This window comes from Varanus komodoensis, unplaced genomic scaffold (genome assembly GCF_004798865.1).
Source record: "Varanus komodoensis strain SLA01 unplaced genomic scaffold, ASM479886v1 scaffold125, whole genome shotgun sequence".
Taxonomy (NCBI): domain Eukaryota; kingdom Metazoa; phylum Chordata; class Lepidosauria; order Squamata; family Varanidae; genus Varanus; species Varanus komodoensis.
In genome coordinates, this window is record NW_025335360.1 from 251878 (window position 1) to 269399 (window position 17522).

Sequence of the window (17522 nt, forward strand, 5' to 3'; positions counted from 1 at the left end):
TAGCAGGAAGCAAATTATTATTTCATTTCAATAATTATAAATTATTTCACCAGGTCTGAAAAATGTCTTTTTCAAACTCACACTGAAAAAAATGTTACTACAACCAGACATCTCTAAGAGACAACTGGGAAGACATTTCAAAACCAGGAATATTCTCCCCTGGCTCCAAGATATCTGGCCATTATCCTCACTTTTTCTCTAGACCAGGTAGAGTAGTACATTTAGCAAACCTATCTCAGCACAATAGTAGGTAAGAACACTCACCTTCTGTGTCTAAAAAAATTCTGTCACAGTTTTGAGGGAAACCTGCTGCCTGTTCCATGAGTTACCTCAGCAAGCGGTTGCCACCAGGACCTGAACTGGTTCCGTCTGCATGATGAGCTGCTGGGCCAAAGCCATACCCATGAGGTTTCGGGCAGCTTCAAGCGCTGCACAAACTCCCCATTTGAAGGGTCCAAGTCACAAGGCTCTCTGTGAGTCAGCAACTGTCATGCCAGGGCATGTTAGCTCATATAAGAGGCTGTTCCAAGATAATTTCCATTCTTTGTTGCACTAGACAATCTGCCTTGAAAGCTATCCCAAACAAGGTGGCTAACCCATGTGAGTTAATAAAACCACAGAGGAAAATTGATCTTTCTTAATTTGGTCATTTCCACCACCCCTGCTCCATGCTAATCATTCAGTTGGAACACTGACTACATTTCTCCTTGGAATCCACTCAGGACAAACATTCTGGAACTGCTGGGACAAATAGGAAACAACCAATAGACCTGAAAACCTCCACTATATAGGTCCTTAATGAGCCTCTATCTCTGTGTTTGCCCCCTGCATGCAAGCCTGGATTAGTCCACCCACATAGTTTTGCTTCCTGGCATTTTTATTAACCTGGTGCTGGACCCCCCCCCAAGGGTGTACACATCACTTGTGCAGCTTGTAAACCTGTCAAAGGAGTGAGCACACTGGATGGAAGTCTTTACATGCACACAGACTGAAGTGGGAGCATCCTCCGCAATGGGAGCAACCACGTCGACTAAACATATAAAGGCGACACAAGAGATTCTCACCTGGAATAAGCTGTGCGCCTCGTTCTAGTGCCTAACAGAATTCAAGGCATTTGCTCCAATCCCAACATATTACAGAACAGACACACCATTCTTTATAGCAGGGATGTTTAATTGCTCCCCAAATTAAATATTGGCAGGCACAGAAAAAGCACTTCTTTCCCAACATTTACAAGAGGATGTGGTGACAAGAGAAGCCCGACACTAGTGCCAGTGTTCAAGCGCTTCCCACTCCACAGGCAACGTCTCCCCAGACATTCTGGTAACTTGACGTGTGCCCAAAAGAAGCAACAGCAAGGTCCAATGGTTACAGCTCCCCAAGACTGGCAGAGCCTTGTGTTCCTTCATCTGTTGCTACGCTTTTCCAGAAGGAAGAAAAAGGGACAAGAACAAAGCAACCCAAACTGTTGCTCGCTGGACCCTACATACTCCCATTAGCAGAATGATGGCTGGATTGTGACCAAGAGAAGTTGGCTATTGGATGACTTGTCAGTGATGAGAGGGATGCATGGTGAAAGGAAAGAAATGCTACCATGGACTCTTATGCCAAACCCAGAACCACAGACTTTCTAATGGCAACTTTTAAGAGGAAACAGAAATTTTTCTTAAATTATAAAAAACATTGTTTGCAAACCTGTAGAATTAATTATCAAAGGATTTTATGTGGGCTGCAGGACTGACCTTGGATCTGTGCACAGGTTTGGATCTGTGCTTTGTCAGTGTAATCATGGAGACAAAGCAGAACTCGAAGGTTCTGAAGTGAGATTATTTATCTATTTGTCAGCAGTTGCAGGGGACAGACTCCAGCAGCTCCTAATTGATACCAGGAACATCTGTTCCTCTGCAACAGGGTAGGGGACATGGACCCACACTTCCAGATCCAAAGTCAGAACAGTCTGCAAGGATGGGCATGGACAAAAGGGTCCCACTATCAAAACGTAAGAACAGTTACTCAGCAGATCTTTTTCCCAATTACAGACATACTCCTTGTGAGGTAGGTGAACATTTTCCCCTTGGTGTGTGAACCGATGCAAAACAGAAAAGGCTCCATGACGTTAGCAAAGGCAGCAGTGCCAGGTGGACATCTGAGCCAAAATGGAAGCTTGCCTGACTGCAAAACAAACCGGTCCTTCAGGAAAGGTGACTGTTTCCATGCAGCTCAAGCTCTTGGTATCAAGGGACAGCTCTGCCTCTGACAAGGGCACCTTGCGCTCTCTCTCTCTCCCGCTTTACCAGCTGGCCCTTGAACCACTGAGCAGGATGTCAGGTAGCAGCACCCGTGCAAAGTCAAAAGCTTCCCTTAAGCCGATCTCATCAGACCCCTTTACGTAGCTCGGAAGTGGTTCAACCCCAACAGTCACGTCTGCCGTAGGATCCGCGTGTCTTTGCCCCTGTCACCATCGATAGTAGCAGCCAGAAGCCCCCACTCCTGCCACCACGGATAGCTTATGTATACTCATTTGTGTGTGTATGTGTATACCTATATATACACGACTCAGAAAGGCCTTAGACATTACACAGGTCCCTGGCTTTTCCCACCAGCTGTTCTCTCACTGTCCCACATGAGGGGCCTTTCCAGGGGTAGCTGCTAAGTACACAAATAAACAGCAACGGGGCTGTCAGCCAGCTTGGATGCTCAGGTCTCACACATACACGCCACGCACCAGGTCTTGCTCTTGCTCTGCCACCTCATCAGGCCAGCCCGGCTCTGCAGCCCTTCCTCTTGGAAACAGGGAGCAGGGGCATCTCTTTCTGACAGAGGCTCACCAAGTCAGCTTTGCTCTTCCTCAGATGACTCCTCTTCAGCCTCTTCCAACCACTGGATAAACTTCTGAAGCTGCAGGAAGAAGACGTAGTGGGTAATTATCAAAGCAGCCGTAATGCTGAGCCACCTAACACCCAACACGTTTAGTCCCAAGAGAGGCTGAAGTCTCTTGCCAGGGTCACATCAGGCGGTCCTCACGAAGTAGAGGGCTTGCTACACCAAGAATACTCACAGGAGGATTTATTATCTTGCATGCAAGAGGCAAACCCTGTTAAGAGGGACTATCAAACCCTGATCTAACCCTCATTATACACCCCCTTCACCCTGATCGGCTGTTAGTTTAACTACAGTGGTGACTAATTTCTTTTGCTTGCTTTGGGTGACAAAACATATTTACAGTGTTATTTAAGGACAGGGGAGATTTGCACTTCTTGATGCCCACAGCCCACCTCATGGTTATCAACAAGCGCACTTTGAAATTCTCTTCTACTCTATGGGTCCCAGCAGCCACGCACATTCTTTAACATTGTCTCTGTTGAAACTCACACTCTCTTGTTCACTTTTGTTCACAACACACCAACGGTTATTTGTTTCAGATTATCTTCATGATGAACAGCCAGGCTCTACCCCTCAGTTGGCCATGATGCACACAGGGCAACCTTGGGCCAGCCGTGGAATCCCGGCCTAATGGGGTTGTTATAGGGATAAAATGTGACGGCAAAGGAAGAAGGGGATGGCAGAGGAGGAGGTGGCTGGATGGAGTTACTGAAGTAGTCGGCGTGAGCTCCGGGGGAGGTGGAGGACAGGGAGGCCTGGAGGAGTGTTGCCCATGGGGTCGCGAGGGGTCGGGCACGACTTCGCGACTAACAACAACAAAGCATAAAATGGAAGGGGGGCAGGAGGAGGATGTTAAACCGCCTTGGTCTCTTTGCAAGAAAAAAAGGAGCTCCATATACATTGAAAAACTAAAGACAGATGAACACCTGTGTGAATAGCACTCACTAACTCATAGTTTGAGGATGACATGTATCACGGAGCCTGAACACACAGAATGAGGCAGAATGGACTGTACCGTTCTGGACTACAGAAACCAGTGTTCACCAGATTTTAATGTTCCCCTGCTTTAGAAGCACCCTGCACATTCAAGACAGCAGCAAGTGGAATGGGATAGGTTTTTCTTTTATGGAGCATTTTTTTTAAAAGTGTTCATCTGCTTGGACACAGCCCATTCTTATCGTATCAGGATTCTACTACCTGCTGCTGCTGTGCGCGTCGACCTGGCATTCAACATGTTTCTGCAAAGGGAAGCCTGTTCAAATAAAACTCTCGAGTGAGTGAGAGAGATCACAGCAGTCAGCACTGGCCTGCTACCACCCCTCTGGTTTTTACGAAGTTGTCTGCCTGGAGACTTACCCGCTGGTTTTTACGAAGTTGCTTGCCTCTATCAGATGGGTTACCTTGAGAAAACCAGGTGAGGATCATCTCTTCTGCTAAAATTTCCAGCTGGTAGAAAGTCATCAGTACCTGAAGCAACCAGAGCACAAGTACCTAAATGCATCTAGCCATGTATTCTGGGCCACAAGGTCACAGCAGTCTCATTCCAGCAAGTTGCTTGGCTGGGTGGGCGAGGTGATGGGGCTGAGCCAAGATGAGGATAGCAAATTGTACACAGCTGAAAGAACTCCGACAAATGTGTGCTAATTTCTCAGGCTCCGTAGAAGAGCCAGCATATTAAGAAGGGAAAAAACCCCTCTTCTACCAGCTAGTGGAAAAACTGCCGTCTCCCCCTTGCATTCTTGCAGTGGCACAGCTTAGATACAACAGCGAGTGCTGCTTTAGGCGGGATCCTTAGAAAGAATCTGGACTACCTTGCCAAATATGCAAGCATAACTCCTACCCGCTCCAAACTCAGAAGGCAAACCTGTTCCAGGAGAATATGGCATAAGTTTGCTTCCCAGCAAAACCACAGAGAATTGTGGCCAGCGGAATCCAAATGAGGAGGAAAGGGCAATAACAAGATGAGGGCGCTCCATTCTCTGCAGGGCAGTGGGTTTGGGTTTTGCAAAGAGGGTACCTGGGCAGTTGCACCTCTCCCCTCCCCATGTTTCTTTTAGGTAGGTACAACGCCCGCCAGTAGAAGAAAAGGCTTATCTTGCTTATCACAGGAATCAGCTGGTTAAACAAAAGTTAGCATGGGGGCCAGTGTAGAGAACTTCAAGCTCAATCTGAGCTCAGTGTGGGTGTAATTAGCCAGAAATGGCCACTGGCACCATCCGAGTCTCATCCTCCCAGTCCTGAGAGCAGCCCATGTCTTTTAAGGCACAATTAGCAGGATTTTCCCAACTGCCATCTTGATCGCTTAAGTGGAGATGGTAGGTGCTGATCCCGGTTATCATATACCCAACTACAAAACGTCAACCTTCCTTACCCCACTCTGCATGTCTAAGAACATCAATTGTGCAATTCAGAAATACACCCGAAGCCACACAGAAGCACAAAATATGTCACTTTATAAAGCCCCCAAGTCTCAGTCTTCACTGAAAACTGCCTTCTTAGTCTTCTAGCACAGCAACTATAGGAAATGTGGTTCTTTTTGCTGAGAATTAGCATATATGTGGACTCTTGTTACCTAAGTAGTTCCAGGTATTCACAAAAATGTGCTTTCTAGTTATCTGATCTGAAGTGGATGTCTTCTTGCTATGGGACAGGGAAGAGTTTGCAAGCCAAGGGTATTCATGTCCAAGAAGTGACACTCAACAGCGCTGATCCGCCAGCTGTGCTGACAGGGAGCCTTGGCTAAGAGGGCCCAGCAGCATTCAATCAACTCCTGCCGACAGGCACGTGGCACTTCCCTTCCTGATAGGCGCTGGTTCAAGAAACACGCCATCCCTCAACCAGACCTTTCCCTCTGTGGTAGAAACGCAGGCATATCCTTCCACGCGTCATGAAACTTACTTTGGCCAAAGACATGCAGAGGCCTTCATGCTCGAGGAAGAACTCTTCAATGGCGTGCAAGGCGTCCAAGTGATCTGACGACCGCTTTATGAAGTTCTTGAAAACAGGAGCCCAGTTCTTTAGCAGCTGCCGGTGAGAGGAGGACGGACAAAAAGGGAGGCAGTTTAACGAGAGTATCTTATTTTGCTAGAGAATTTGGCCCAGATGTGCTGGCAGCAGAAAAACTGCTGGAAAAGATTACGGTTAAAACAGCCCATCCATCATGTTCTGTGCACTTACAATGCAAGCTCACTCCTTCCCCAGAACGATAGCGGGCTTGAGCCAAGAATCCTGAATGGCCTTTGCAAAGCTCCAGCTGAATTCTTTGTTAGCATCTGTAGCAACATCCAGATTTGTGAGCAAGTTTAAAACACACAATTCAAGATTTCACACTGGTCCTACTGGGCCCCAGCCCGGCTTGACAGCTCACGAGGAATGAGGCACAGATCTATGGCCTGCACTGTGATGCTGTATTACCACACAGAGTTAAGAAAGAAATATATCAACTCGATGCTCTCCTCTTCTTTTGATTTTGCACAGCACAGCCTCTTAAATCAGGAGCCACAAAAATTAAACTGCTTTTAGATAAGCCCGCAGAGATCTGCACACTGTCTTAAAAGTTTCAAAGGCAACCACCTTTGTAACAGTTCACTTTCTTTCACCTATCACAATGGATTGCTCGGGACTGGTATCTTGCAAAATTCTACTAGTGCCTTGAATATTTAGCTTACGGTTTTGTTTTAAATTAATCTGAAAGTTTAGCAGGTTGATATTTGTTTTGCAAACTTAAATATTTGGGGAAAAGTAGAAATGGCGTAGCTTGTCCAACATGAAGAATCAGAATTTGATCTCAAGCTTCGTTTACACCCAGAGGGCCTGAGCGACATCCTGTTCCTTTCCTCCACACTGTAAGAATGAACAGCAAGTTCTGCAACCTCATTTTAGGCGTACCATGTAAAGGCGTTTTAAGAAATATTCCTATGTTCTACCTTTTGAAAGGGCTCGAGTCAATGCGCAAGGAGTTAGATGTGAACTTCAAGCCAAGAGAACATGCTGGCATGTTAAGCATTGGAAGAATTAGAAAAAGAACCTTCATGTAAGGCCTTAAAAGTTGTTCCACCCATGGAAAATAAAGCTGCCCTTTGAGAGGAAGCAGCTACGACGCTGTACTCAGAAGGGGGTATTCCTTCGCCTCATGACCTAATCCCAGCGTGCAAAGAAACGCTCAGAAGGGTTGCTAGACAGCAACAGGGATCTTGCTGGTCCAGGGTCCCACTGCCGAGAGACCAGCTAGGTCCCCTGCCCACAGGTAAGGCAGGAAGGGTGGCAGCCGGAACAAGGCATGCCTGGATGGACGGGGGTGAGGATGAAGGGGGAGCCACCTGAAGGAGAAAGCTCTGCTGTTGCTAATTAGAGGGAACAGAACTACTTCAGGAAAAGCTTTAGGGTGAAGTAAGACATCAGCTATTAGGTACTGCTATGTAATAGCGGCCCAACAACATTCTAGGCCAGGTACAGCAACTGGCATCTTTCAGGCTAATTTCTAAACTTTTCTGCAGTGTTCACTCCAGACCCTGGGAAAAATAAACTGGAGAGGAAAGGAGAGAAAGTGGAAGGCCCAGACTACTGTGGACAAGCAGCCCCTCACAGACTCCGCCCGAGTGAACATAGCCCTTGACCGTGCAAAGATTCCCTGCTCCTGCTCTGGGTCCTGCATGTGGATGCGACAATCTAAGAAGAAAGCAACGTAGTAAGATCCTGGAATTGGGGGAGGAGGGGGCATTAATGGTCATTGGCAGGAGATGGTGGTTGAGCAGTAACAAGAAAAAGTCAAATACTGAACGAAAATAAGTCCTTTAAGCATTGATATAGTTCAGCCAAAGACTACACAGAAATTTTCAGAGACATTGCCACTTCTCCTGAGCAGCAAATGACTAAAAATGAGCCAAATGAAACATATTAAGAATGCTGGAACAGCTACCACACAAGAGGCATACCATCTTCCATTTATTTCACAGAAACTTTTTTGTTTTGCCTCCCTGCAAAATACAGAGAAGGGAAAGGCAAAGAGAGGAGAAAGGGAGTAAAAGGATACTAGACGGGAAGCGGCTGACACAAGCGATGTGCATGTGTGAGAGAGCAGGACATAAATGAGAAGACTGCAAATCAATGGCATGGTTCCCAAGGCAAAAAAGCCACAGATCCACTGCAAGACCCAGGTGACGTAACGAGGTGCTCGTGGGTACCAGGATGACCTCAGATCCCTTTCCCTCTGCCCCACCCTTCTTATTTCAATTTTCTCAGTGCCTATATTTTCATGCAGAAAACAGCAGGTGATGGCACACAGCTGCACGAGAGGGACAATGGCTGGTGGTTTTGTGTGAGAGGAAGAACGTTATCCACGTATCTGTCATCCCACCCACCGTGGGCTAGTGGTGTTTGTGGGCACGATTCTGATCATGCAACCCCCACTTGGGAGTGGGGGATGCTGTGTCACGTGAAACTGGCAAGTGTGGACCAACCACAAATGGATTGCCTGCTTTGACCTTGCTTAACCATCCTATAATCACACAACACAATCTCCTGTGCATGGGGGCGGGGGGTTGTGTAGATAATCTGGTGCACACAAGTGTTGCAACTCATCGTGGGTTAAATAATCCACAGCAAGGTGTGGCCTGTTCTCCAAACCCTGTCACCGCCCGTGGACAGTGATCCTGATTAAGAGGGGGAAAGGCAGGAGGAAATGTACTTGCGGGAGCAAGAAGAGCTCGCCTTCAGAGAAGCAGGTTTGCCTTGGCGCTGGTAACTCTAAGCTGGGAGGTGTTCAGGGCACGAGGGCCCAGGGAACACCTCTGCGGTCTTTTGTCCTTTGTGACCAGCTGTGCTACCGACGCTTCTTCTGAAGCCACGGCGTGCTCTCGCCCAGGCCCATATGACAAACGCAAGTGTGCCCCCCGGGCCCAAGGCAGCTGCCCATCCCTGGAACTCATATCGTGCCAGATGAGCCAATGGGCCAACTGCAGCGAGGACAGCTTGCAAGGATCAGAAGGACGCCTCAAAGACCGCAGGCTCTGCTGAATGCCGCTCCGGGGGAGCTGCACACCAAAACTCTCCAGGAGAGGAGCTCACTGCCCATGCCGGCAGTCTAAGAACTCTCCCCCAAGGCTCCCTCTGCGTTTGCCCAAGGCATGTCAGGACGCCGCGGTGATTACCAGAGCAGACTGCCCGAAGCAGGAGGGGGGATGGAAGGCAGGAAGCCACCACATTCCTGGCTGAGCTGCCCCCTCAAGATGTAATTAACACTTTGAAAGCAGCAAGGCAGCAGCACTGAATATACAATTTCTTCCAAAGCTAATTAACGGCTTTTGCTATTTTACAGTTCCAGGACAAAGACATTACTAGAGAAATTATCAAAGGCCTTTTGCAGTGGGGGAAAGGGGTGGAAGGGGGAATTTCAGGCAAACAGAGGAGGTAGTTACTCCGGTTCTCAGCCATCAGAACGGGGGAGAAAGAGCTCCATGGCATCTCCTTGACTGAACCCACAACACGAGCATTTGCGCCTTTCTGTGCTACTCTTTAGGAAACTAGACTCTGAACAGCTCTGGCACCTCTTCTATTCAAAGATACCCTCTTCTTTGTACAGCTTTTCCCAACCCTGTGCCCTCCAGTTGTTTTGGACTACAATTCCCAGAATCCCTGGTCTCTGGCCACAGTGACTCAGACTCATGGGAGTCAAAGAACCAAACATCTGATGGCCATCCAGTTGGGAAAGACTGGAGATGCGAATGCATTTTTATAGTACCCCAAAGCCACAGCAGTCTGGGCACTTCAGAAAATAAATGGGAGCCCCAATCCTTCTAGCTGCTTTGGGGTGGATGGAATCTGGTTCCATCCAGAGGATTTCAGCAGACGGAATCCAATTCCTGGGAAGCAGTGAACTGCTTGGTCCTGTGCCACCAACCACACGCAGACCGGCCAAGAGGAAAGGTGCGAGGCTTCTCTTCCTGGGAGCGTAAGAGCCAGTGCCCTGGATCAGCTCAAAGGCTTTTCTAGTCCCCTCTGCCTATGCAATGCCCATGGGAAGCCCACAGAAACGGCATAAGCACCACAGGCCCCTCCTATAATGTAGAGATTGTCAATCTGCTTCTGAAAATCGCTCCAGCATCCCTCGACCTGGAACCATGCACGGGAGATGTGCTGCTTTGCCAAGTGTGAGTATTCTACACAAGGGAGTGACATGTGCATTTACAATGTTTTGGTAGCTATGCAAATTTGCTTTTCTATGATTTCTCTCTGGCCAGAGCAGTGGAAAAACAGTAAAAAACACAATTCAATGCCGGTTTAACCAGGAAACGTGGTCCACGACATTATTAAGAGCATTAAAAGCTAGAAATCAGGACTAAACATATTGCAGCAACTATGCAAAGGCAAAGATCTTCTTGGGAAGCTCTTGTCCCATTTCATCCTAAAAGGAGTAACAGAGCCCTACAAGAAACCCCTTCAGAACAGCACTTCCTGGCCTGCTGATTCCATAGGTCATGGCACATCTTCCATAGGCCAAGCTAAGTACAGATGGATGAGCCAACTCGGTCATCTCTGTGCTGTCTTCACAGCAGTGGTCCCAACATGGTGGAACTGCTTCTCCTGGACTCTATTCAGCAACGGCTTCGAAACAACAGAACAAAAGCCACACGCCGCCTTCAACTGAATGTTTAACTGACTCCTGTTCTCCAAGGAGCTTTGCAACAGGTTCTGCATTCAGCAATGTGCTCCTGTGGGTACATCTTGCACCTGTCCCTGCTTTCACCTGCATGCTCCTTTGCGAGGGTATAGCCCTGAGAGGCTGCTAAACAGACTTCCAGAAAAATAAGCGCTGCTACAAGCAAAAACCTTTTATCCCCCGAAACGTGACATGCCACTGCTCTCTCGTGAATGGTTTAAAGCTACGAACGGAAGCTCACCTGAACTACCAGCATGCAGTAGTGTTGAGGGTCTTTTTCTGCATTCATCTGCTGCAGAGGGAATTCCAGAACCACCCGACTCAGCACCTCCATGACCTCTTTCAGGCCGATATTGTAGGCAAACCTGTAAGGAAACCAAGTCACTGCAGGACATCCTTAGTCATATTCTCCCCTGTGAAAAACCAACCTGTCTTCCCTGTCTGATCACAATTGATGTGTTCAGCTTGAGGGAGGGAGGCAGGGATGGAACAAACATGGCTTTGAACAACAGTGCACAGCTAGCAGTATGATATTGTGTCATTAGATGCCATCCCCAAAGAGGTGAACTTACCAGACCTGGCCTGAAACATCTGACTGTTACTGAAGTCCACAATCAGAATCTGAGATCTCAGGATCTGAGATCTGATTGCAATTTCCAAGGGAGGTTCAATTGGTGGCAACAAGCAGAAGGGCCTTTCCAGTGCTGCCCCCCCACCCTGCCCTCCAGTTACGAAACAAACTCTCCAGTGAAGCTCACCTGGCACCAACTGTAGTATCTTTTTGGTGCCCCGTCTAGTGCAGAGCATGTAATTAACTGCTATTATATTAGGGCATTGTTAGCTGCTTATATAGGTCTTATGATTTCAGCTACTGTAGCTTTTTTACATGTGTTTTAAATTTTGTATGGTAATCGTTTTGTGGTGTTTTTCTTGCGGTTTGCATTTGATACTGTTTTTTATGTGTTCCAAACCACCCAGAGAGCTTTGGCTGCTGGGTGGCAGAGACATAAAATAAAGCAAACTGTCCCACCACAAGAACCTCCGCTCTGCTGAGGAAAGCGAACGGAACAATTTGCGTTCACGGCTCTCAGCCGGCTTACTAAGGCGGCTGTCTGGTAGCATCACCAGGCTGAGGACAGGAACGCAGATTGTGGCTTCGCATGCAGAAGGGCCCGGATGCAGCCTATGCCCTCTAGAAGTGCAGCCGGGAAAGATCCGGTGCTTGAGAGGCTGGAGGACGGCTGTGCAGACAACGCTGATCTGAACAAGCCGCCTTCCTGTCCAGGGGCAGCACCGTGTGAAATTCTCCCATGTCCACCTTCTCACATCCTGCTGCTTTTACAAAAGTGGACTTGTTCAAGATGGGCCGGTGTGCAAAAGGAGTGTGATTTGCCCAGTTTAGAAGGTGTGATACAGGAGTCATTTGTATCAATGTCCACTGAAGGATTTGGCATTTTCTGTGTGCTGAACTCTGTGCTTAATTTCTTGCTAGCGAAACACTTGCTTGGATCCTTCTATCTACCCAGGAGAGAACACAGGAAGTCTGCGGCATCCCTTCCTGCGTTTCCGATCTATGGAGCAGCCCACCCGCTTTGGGAGCCCATGGGGGGGGGGCGTGCGAAGTCCCAAGGCAGGAGAAGCTCATGGCCTAGGCACACACTACCAGGGCTACTTTTCTCCCAGAGATTTAGCAACGCAGCTGGTCAAACATCTCTGCCTACTATTGAAGTGCCAGAGAGGTATCGCGGCTACAGGAGGGTCTGGCACAGCCACTCCGAGCTGCACCCCGCCCCGTTCCCTGGTTGGCTGGCTTTGGGGGACAGCCTGAGACACAAGCAGCCTTGAACAGGGCAACATAGGTGCTGGATCAGTGCTCCAAATTTTATTTTATTATATCCTGCTTCGAAAGGAATAATCCACAGACCAGCAGGCCAACTGCATGCAGCGGACAGCTCCTCTGCTTGCCTCCAGATTGGGGGACTTGGCAGCCCGCCCGCCCACCATCACAACAGTGCTGCAAGGCTCAGAGATTCCACAAACATGGTCTTACTTGAGAGAGTTGATCTCCAGAACCAGGTTGTCACAGGAGATGTTCTCCTCCTCACCCCTCTGCAGCGTGCCCAGCACCTCATTCTGGAAAACTAACCAGGGTGGGAGTACATCATTAGTTCCAACATGGAAAAGGCCAGCCCGAACACAGTGCCAGCAACAGAAGTCAGCATCGGCTTCCAAATTTGCAAAGCTGAGGGGCCAGCACGGGATTCCTTAATTCAACAAACTGGTTCCCCCTTCATGCAGTCCAAAGAGGCACACGCCTGTGGAGCCGTTACCTTTGATGTCATCCAACTGAGGGGAAACTGGCCGACTGTCTAGCTGCTCGGATCCAAGACTCACTTCGCTTTCCGTCTCGCTTTCTTCTTCGGCAACTACAGTGGGGCCTAAAAAAGATGGGGAAAGATATTCTCCAGAGGCTGAGAGCTGATCCTTGCATCCTGGATCCAAGTTGCCGAAAAGGGAGCTGCTTCTGGGGTAGGCATGACTCTGCCTGTGGATGCACCAGTCTACATGCCCCCCCCCCCACATGAAGGGACACATCTAGGGCACCTGCCCACCTGAATCTTCCTAGGGCACCAAGCACTGCTATACTGACATGGCCTTAACACAGAGCCAAAGCACAACTTACATGGCTCAGAAGAAGAAAAGGTACTGCCTGTTGGCACTTTCGCATGCAACTCCCATGGGTGCCGAGAAGAAACACACAGGGAGGTTACTGGTAGATGGAGCTATGTGTTAAAATCCACATGACACTCGGGCAGCAGGAGCTCCTCAAGCCCGTAGGTCCGTGGCTCCATTCCTCCTTACCCCAAAGACTTTGCCTTTGCTCCTCCTGATCTGCGTCGTTCCCATCCTCCGCTTTCCAGACATAGCCTCTGCCCTCTAAGCCAACCTCTGCGACGTTGTAACCTAGAAAAGTAGGCAAGATTGGCTGGCTCTCAGTCACCTCAAACACAGGCTGGCCTCAGAGAAGGCGGCAGCCAACGTGACTTGCAGACAGATGCGATCCAAAAGGGGTAGCCACCTCCTGAATACTGAAATTGAGCTTGTTTTTAAAATTGAAATCCTCTATGAAAGTTAGCAAGTAATGCCAATTACTCCAATTTCACACAGAAACCACACAAAAAGACAAGTCTATCAGCACAGCTTTCCTTTGAAAGCGAACCAAGGTATTTGTATCCTTTCTTCACTGGAAGAACAACTTTTTTTAGATTCAGTTTGGTGCTGACAGCAAAACAAAGAACCCAAGGTAGATGCAGCCTGGGCTATTCAACACTATGGGTATATCTGGGACTGAAGGACCTCAGGGAGTTTTAGAATTATTATTTTCCAATGCAAGATCTGGTTAACTGTTAGTGCAGATTAGGAATTTGAGCCTAAGTTCGTGCGCACTGGATCCTCACTTTTCCTCATGTGTGTTGCTCCCTCAACATACATTTAAAATAAGAAAAGCATTTCGAGACAAAGCTGAAGGTCTACCTGATCAGGCACCTTCTCAGAGGGGCCAATCAGAATCATGCAGGGCACCATCCTATGCATGTTTGCACAAGGGAGTCCTACAGTGCCCAGCATGCTAAGAATTGTAGTCTTTTCTGCCTCAACAGGTATGTCCCGCTTTTCTACCAAAAACAGAGTCTCCCAGAACTGGCAAGCCTAGCAGGAGGGCAAGAGGCCACCCCTGCTGCTCGGCCTTCGCCTGTATGATATGTAGTGCCCCAGTGACACTGAACACAGATGTCCCATTAGCCATCTTGAAAGGCTATGGATTCCTTTCTCTCTTTATACAAGAAGCAACAAAAATATATATCCTCCTCTTCTACATCAATATTTCATAAACCTCTATCCTGCCACCTTTAGTTACCTTTTGTTTCCACTAACCCCCCACCTGGCCAAATATTTTACCTTATTTTCAGATGACAGATACTCCAATAAAAATAATGCAAGCCTTTCTGAAAATGCAGAGGCTGAAATTTCACTTGCCATCAAGCAGTGAAAAAAGGGCTCAGTGTAGCTGTAATCCCCATCTCCGAGCAGGAGCAGACTAAACAATGACACCTTGTGGAAATACAAATTTAATCCCAGCTTCCAAAAGAAAAAGTCACCTACACCTCTCCAATGGGACATTAACCCCACAAGTCAGCCACTATTTGAACGGCAAAGTGGGAATGGAGGGAACAGGACTGAGCTGGGAATCCAGTATTGAGTCCACAGTCTATCCCCTGGTCATCTCCCATGCCCTCCCCACTGCAGCTGTAGGAATGGTATTTTAACTTCTTGTGTACTGCATTACAAACAGTGGAGCATCTTCTACCTTTCAAGAGGGAGCAAACTCCAGAAACAGACGAAGTGAAAACCACATGCAGAGGATTAAAGAAGACGCAAGTGCTCCAGACAGAAAAGAACAGCCACCTTTTAGCTTCGCTTTGCTGTCTTCTTTGGTCACCCCAGAATCATCACTGAACTCATCATCGTCTTCCTCTTCTTCATCTGCAGGATGCAGAGAGATGACAGTGCCTTCCGGAAGGACAATGTCAGGGCCCACTACCACCTAAAAAGCAAGCAGTGTTTGCATGTGTGTCAGAAAGACCTGGGCTCTGGTGTACTCCGGGAAATGAAAATATTTGCAAACTCCAGCCCCAGGATCCTGGAGTAAGTATGTGGGTGGATGTTCTAAATGTCCCTGAGGAAGGACCAAGAGGAGCCCACAAGTTCTCGGGGCTGCCAGAAAGTTTGATTCTAGCCATTGCTTTCACGCTGTGCAAGAACCACCAGTCATAACTGGTCATGCTTTGCCATCGCGGTGCCACAGGGACCCCTGTGTGACAGGTCGAAAGAATGAAGGCTGGGGGAGTGACTAGCTCAAAGCCCGTGCAAGCAAATCTAGGGGTGCCACTCGATCTGAGCAGAGGCGTCGTGGAGGAAGAGGCCCAGCACACCGTCCACGGAACCGTCACAGCAAGAATAAGCCAAAGGCAGAGCAGCCGTTCCGGGGACCCACCTGGAAGCTGAGGACACAGCGAGGATTCAGTGTCACCCCCTTCTTCACCTCGACCTCATCGCAAACGATTGACTGCTGGATTTTCACGTGGTCGCCGACACAGACGCCATCCCAGAGGAACGCCCTGTCTAGAATCACCTCATCGCCTGGCAAAGACCAAGAAGAGCACATGGGCAAAAAGTTCACTTCGCGAAGCACAACCATGAAGGAGCACGTTTAAGACAGGGAAAAGTCCTACAGTTGCCAACACTCCCCAGAAACACTCAGCATCATCATGAACTTTGTGTTATGCATGTCCAAAAACGGAGGAGCACAATGACACAGATGGGATCCAGAGCACCTTAGCTTCCCTCTTGCTTGTCTGTTGCTCTCACTGTCCTGCTTCCCACCCCTGCTACACATCATCCTTTTCCTGTCCAGCTATTATAAATTGCAAGTGCTGTGTTACCTCCCATGTTCAGCACAGCACCTCCTCTGCTGATACAGCACCAGCACCGTAAGACAGTTCGCAACACTTTACTCACAACATTTATATCCAAATAGTCCTCAAGGTAGGTTACAGGCAGACAAACATACCAACCAGCCCCCTCCCCATCTATGCCTCCAACGCTTACACTAGGAGTTCCCTACATGCCAGAAGCTAGTGTTTGACAGAGTAACCCTTTAGGCTTGGCTTCCCTTCTGATGTATTAAAAATGTCCACATGTACAGAAATGTTTATGTCAGGAAACTACCCTCCTGCCCCCACACACCTTCCTTCTCAAGCGAAGCATGATACATTCGGTTTCAGCACAGGTCAGGGTACCAGCAACCTGTTATACAGACTGAACTTATAAAAACTGATTTTCTAAAACTCCAAACAGACCAGAGATCCAGCTTTCCTACCAATCAGGATGAAAGTCTGAAGCACTCATTTCAGCAAGGGCCAGTTGGACCTGCCCATCCTTGATCATAAGCTCAACCGATAGGCAGATGGAAGTGCTACACGTATAAACTAGGATCTGCAGTGATCATGTATAGAGCAGTGTGTCCGTGTGAGGGTGAGCCAACTTTTACAGCAAAGAGATGCTCTGGTACGGATACATGACTTCTACCTACAGCTCTTCTTCTGGCGCTTGTTTCTCAGTTAGGTTTACACTTGCATCAAAGCATGCCTTGGGGGATGAGGCACCAGAGAAGAGGCTGTGAGGAAGCAATCCCGACATATGGGACAGAGCAGAACCCCACGCCAGTCAACAAGGCACTACTGTCCCGCAAAGTCTGAAGCCCACCCCTCACTTAGGGAACACCCAAGCTTAAAGCGTCACCCAATATCATGTGCAGCCTAAAGTAGCACAGGCCCTCCCATCCCCTCCTCCCCGTGGTTCGTGTCCTGCCTGCATCACAACAGTGAACAAGCAGCCACAGCAAGACTCAGCAGTAGCACAAACCGCTCAGGCCTGACTTCAGCCCATCCCTGGCTTCTGACTTCCCGATTCCGTCTATCAAAACTCAATCGATAAACAGCGGGTGACTCCTCAGCCAAGCCCCCCACACCTCCTCGTCTCCAAAACTCACCTATCTTGCAGTTGGGGCCAATGACACTGTTGGTTATCAAGCATTTTCGGCCAACAGAAGTTCCCTGCCCAATGAGGACATTTTCTTCCAGGATACTGTCGTGGCCCAGGCTCACCTCCGCCCCCCGGTAGATATTGTGCCGGGAATGAGCGCAGCTCTGCCTCTTGTTGTTAGTGAGGTTCATCTCTGGAGTCATGGGATAGACCCAGCGCTGCAGGATGTCAAAGGACACTGACTCGTACATCAGCAGGTTGGACACTGGGGCGCCGTATTCTTCGGCTGTCACGTGCATATGGATCTGGTTGCCCAGGACCTGGAGCACAGAGGGGTATTATTCAAAAGCCAGTCTTGCCAAGATGGGATTTGCCCAGC

General features: G+C 48.5%; 1 protein-coding gene across 2 annotated transcripts in view; it reads right to left on the reverse strand.

The window, feature by feature from the left end:
- Positions 1-1152: 1152 nt before the first annotated feature.
- Positions 1153-17522, reverse strand: part of EIF2B5 (eukaryotic translation initiation factor 2B subunit epsilon) — a 30384-nt gene continuing 14014 nt past the window's right edge. For both annotated transcript variants that reach the window (XM_044422312.1, XM_044422314.1), the window contains exons 7-16: positions 17151-17463; positions 15594-15739; positions 15005-15143; positions 13403-13504; positions 12871-12978; positions 12591-12681; positions 10782-10905; positions 5782-5907; positions 4240-4350; positions 1153-2898 (exon numbers count right to left, since the gene is read on the reverse strand). In XM_044422312.1, coding sequence (XP_044278247.1) covers positions 2833-2898; positions 4240-4350; positions 5782-5907; positions 10782-10905; positions 12591-12681; positions 12871-12978; positions 13403-13504; positions 15005-15143; positions 15594-15739; positions 17151-17463 — 1326 coding nt within the window. In that variant the 3' untranslated portion in view covers positions 1153-2832. The remainder of the gene's footprint in view (positions 2899-4239; positions 4351-5781; positions 5908-10781; positions 10906-12590; positions 12682-12870; positions 12979-13402; positions 13505-15004; positions 15144-15593; positions 15740-17150; positions 17464-17522) is intronic.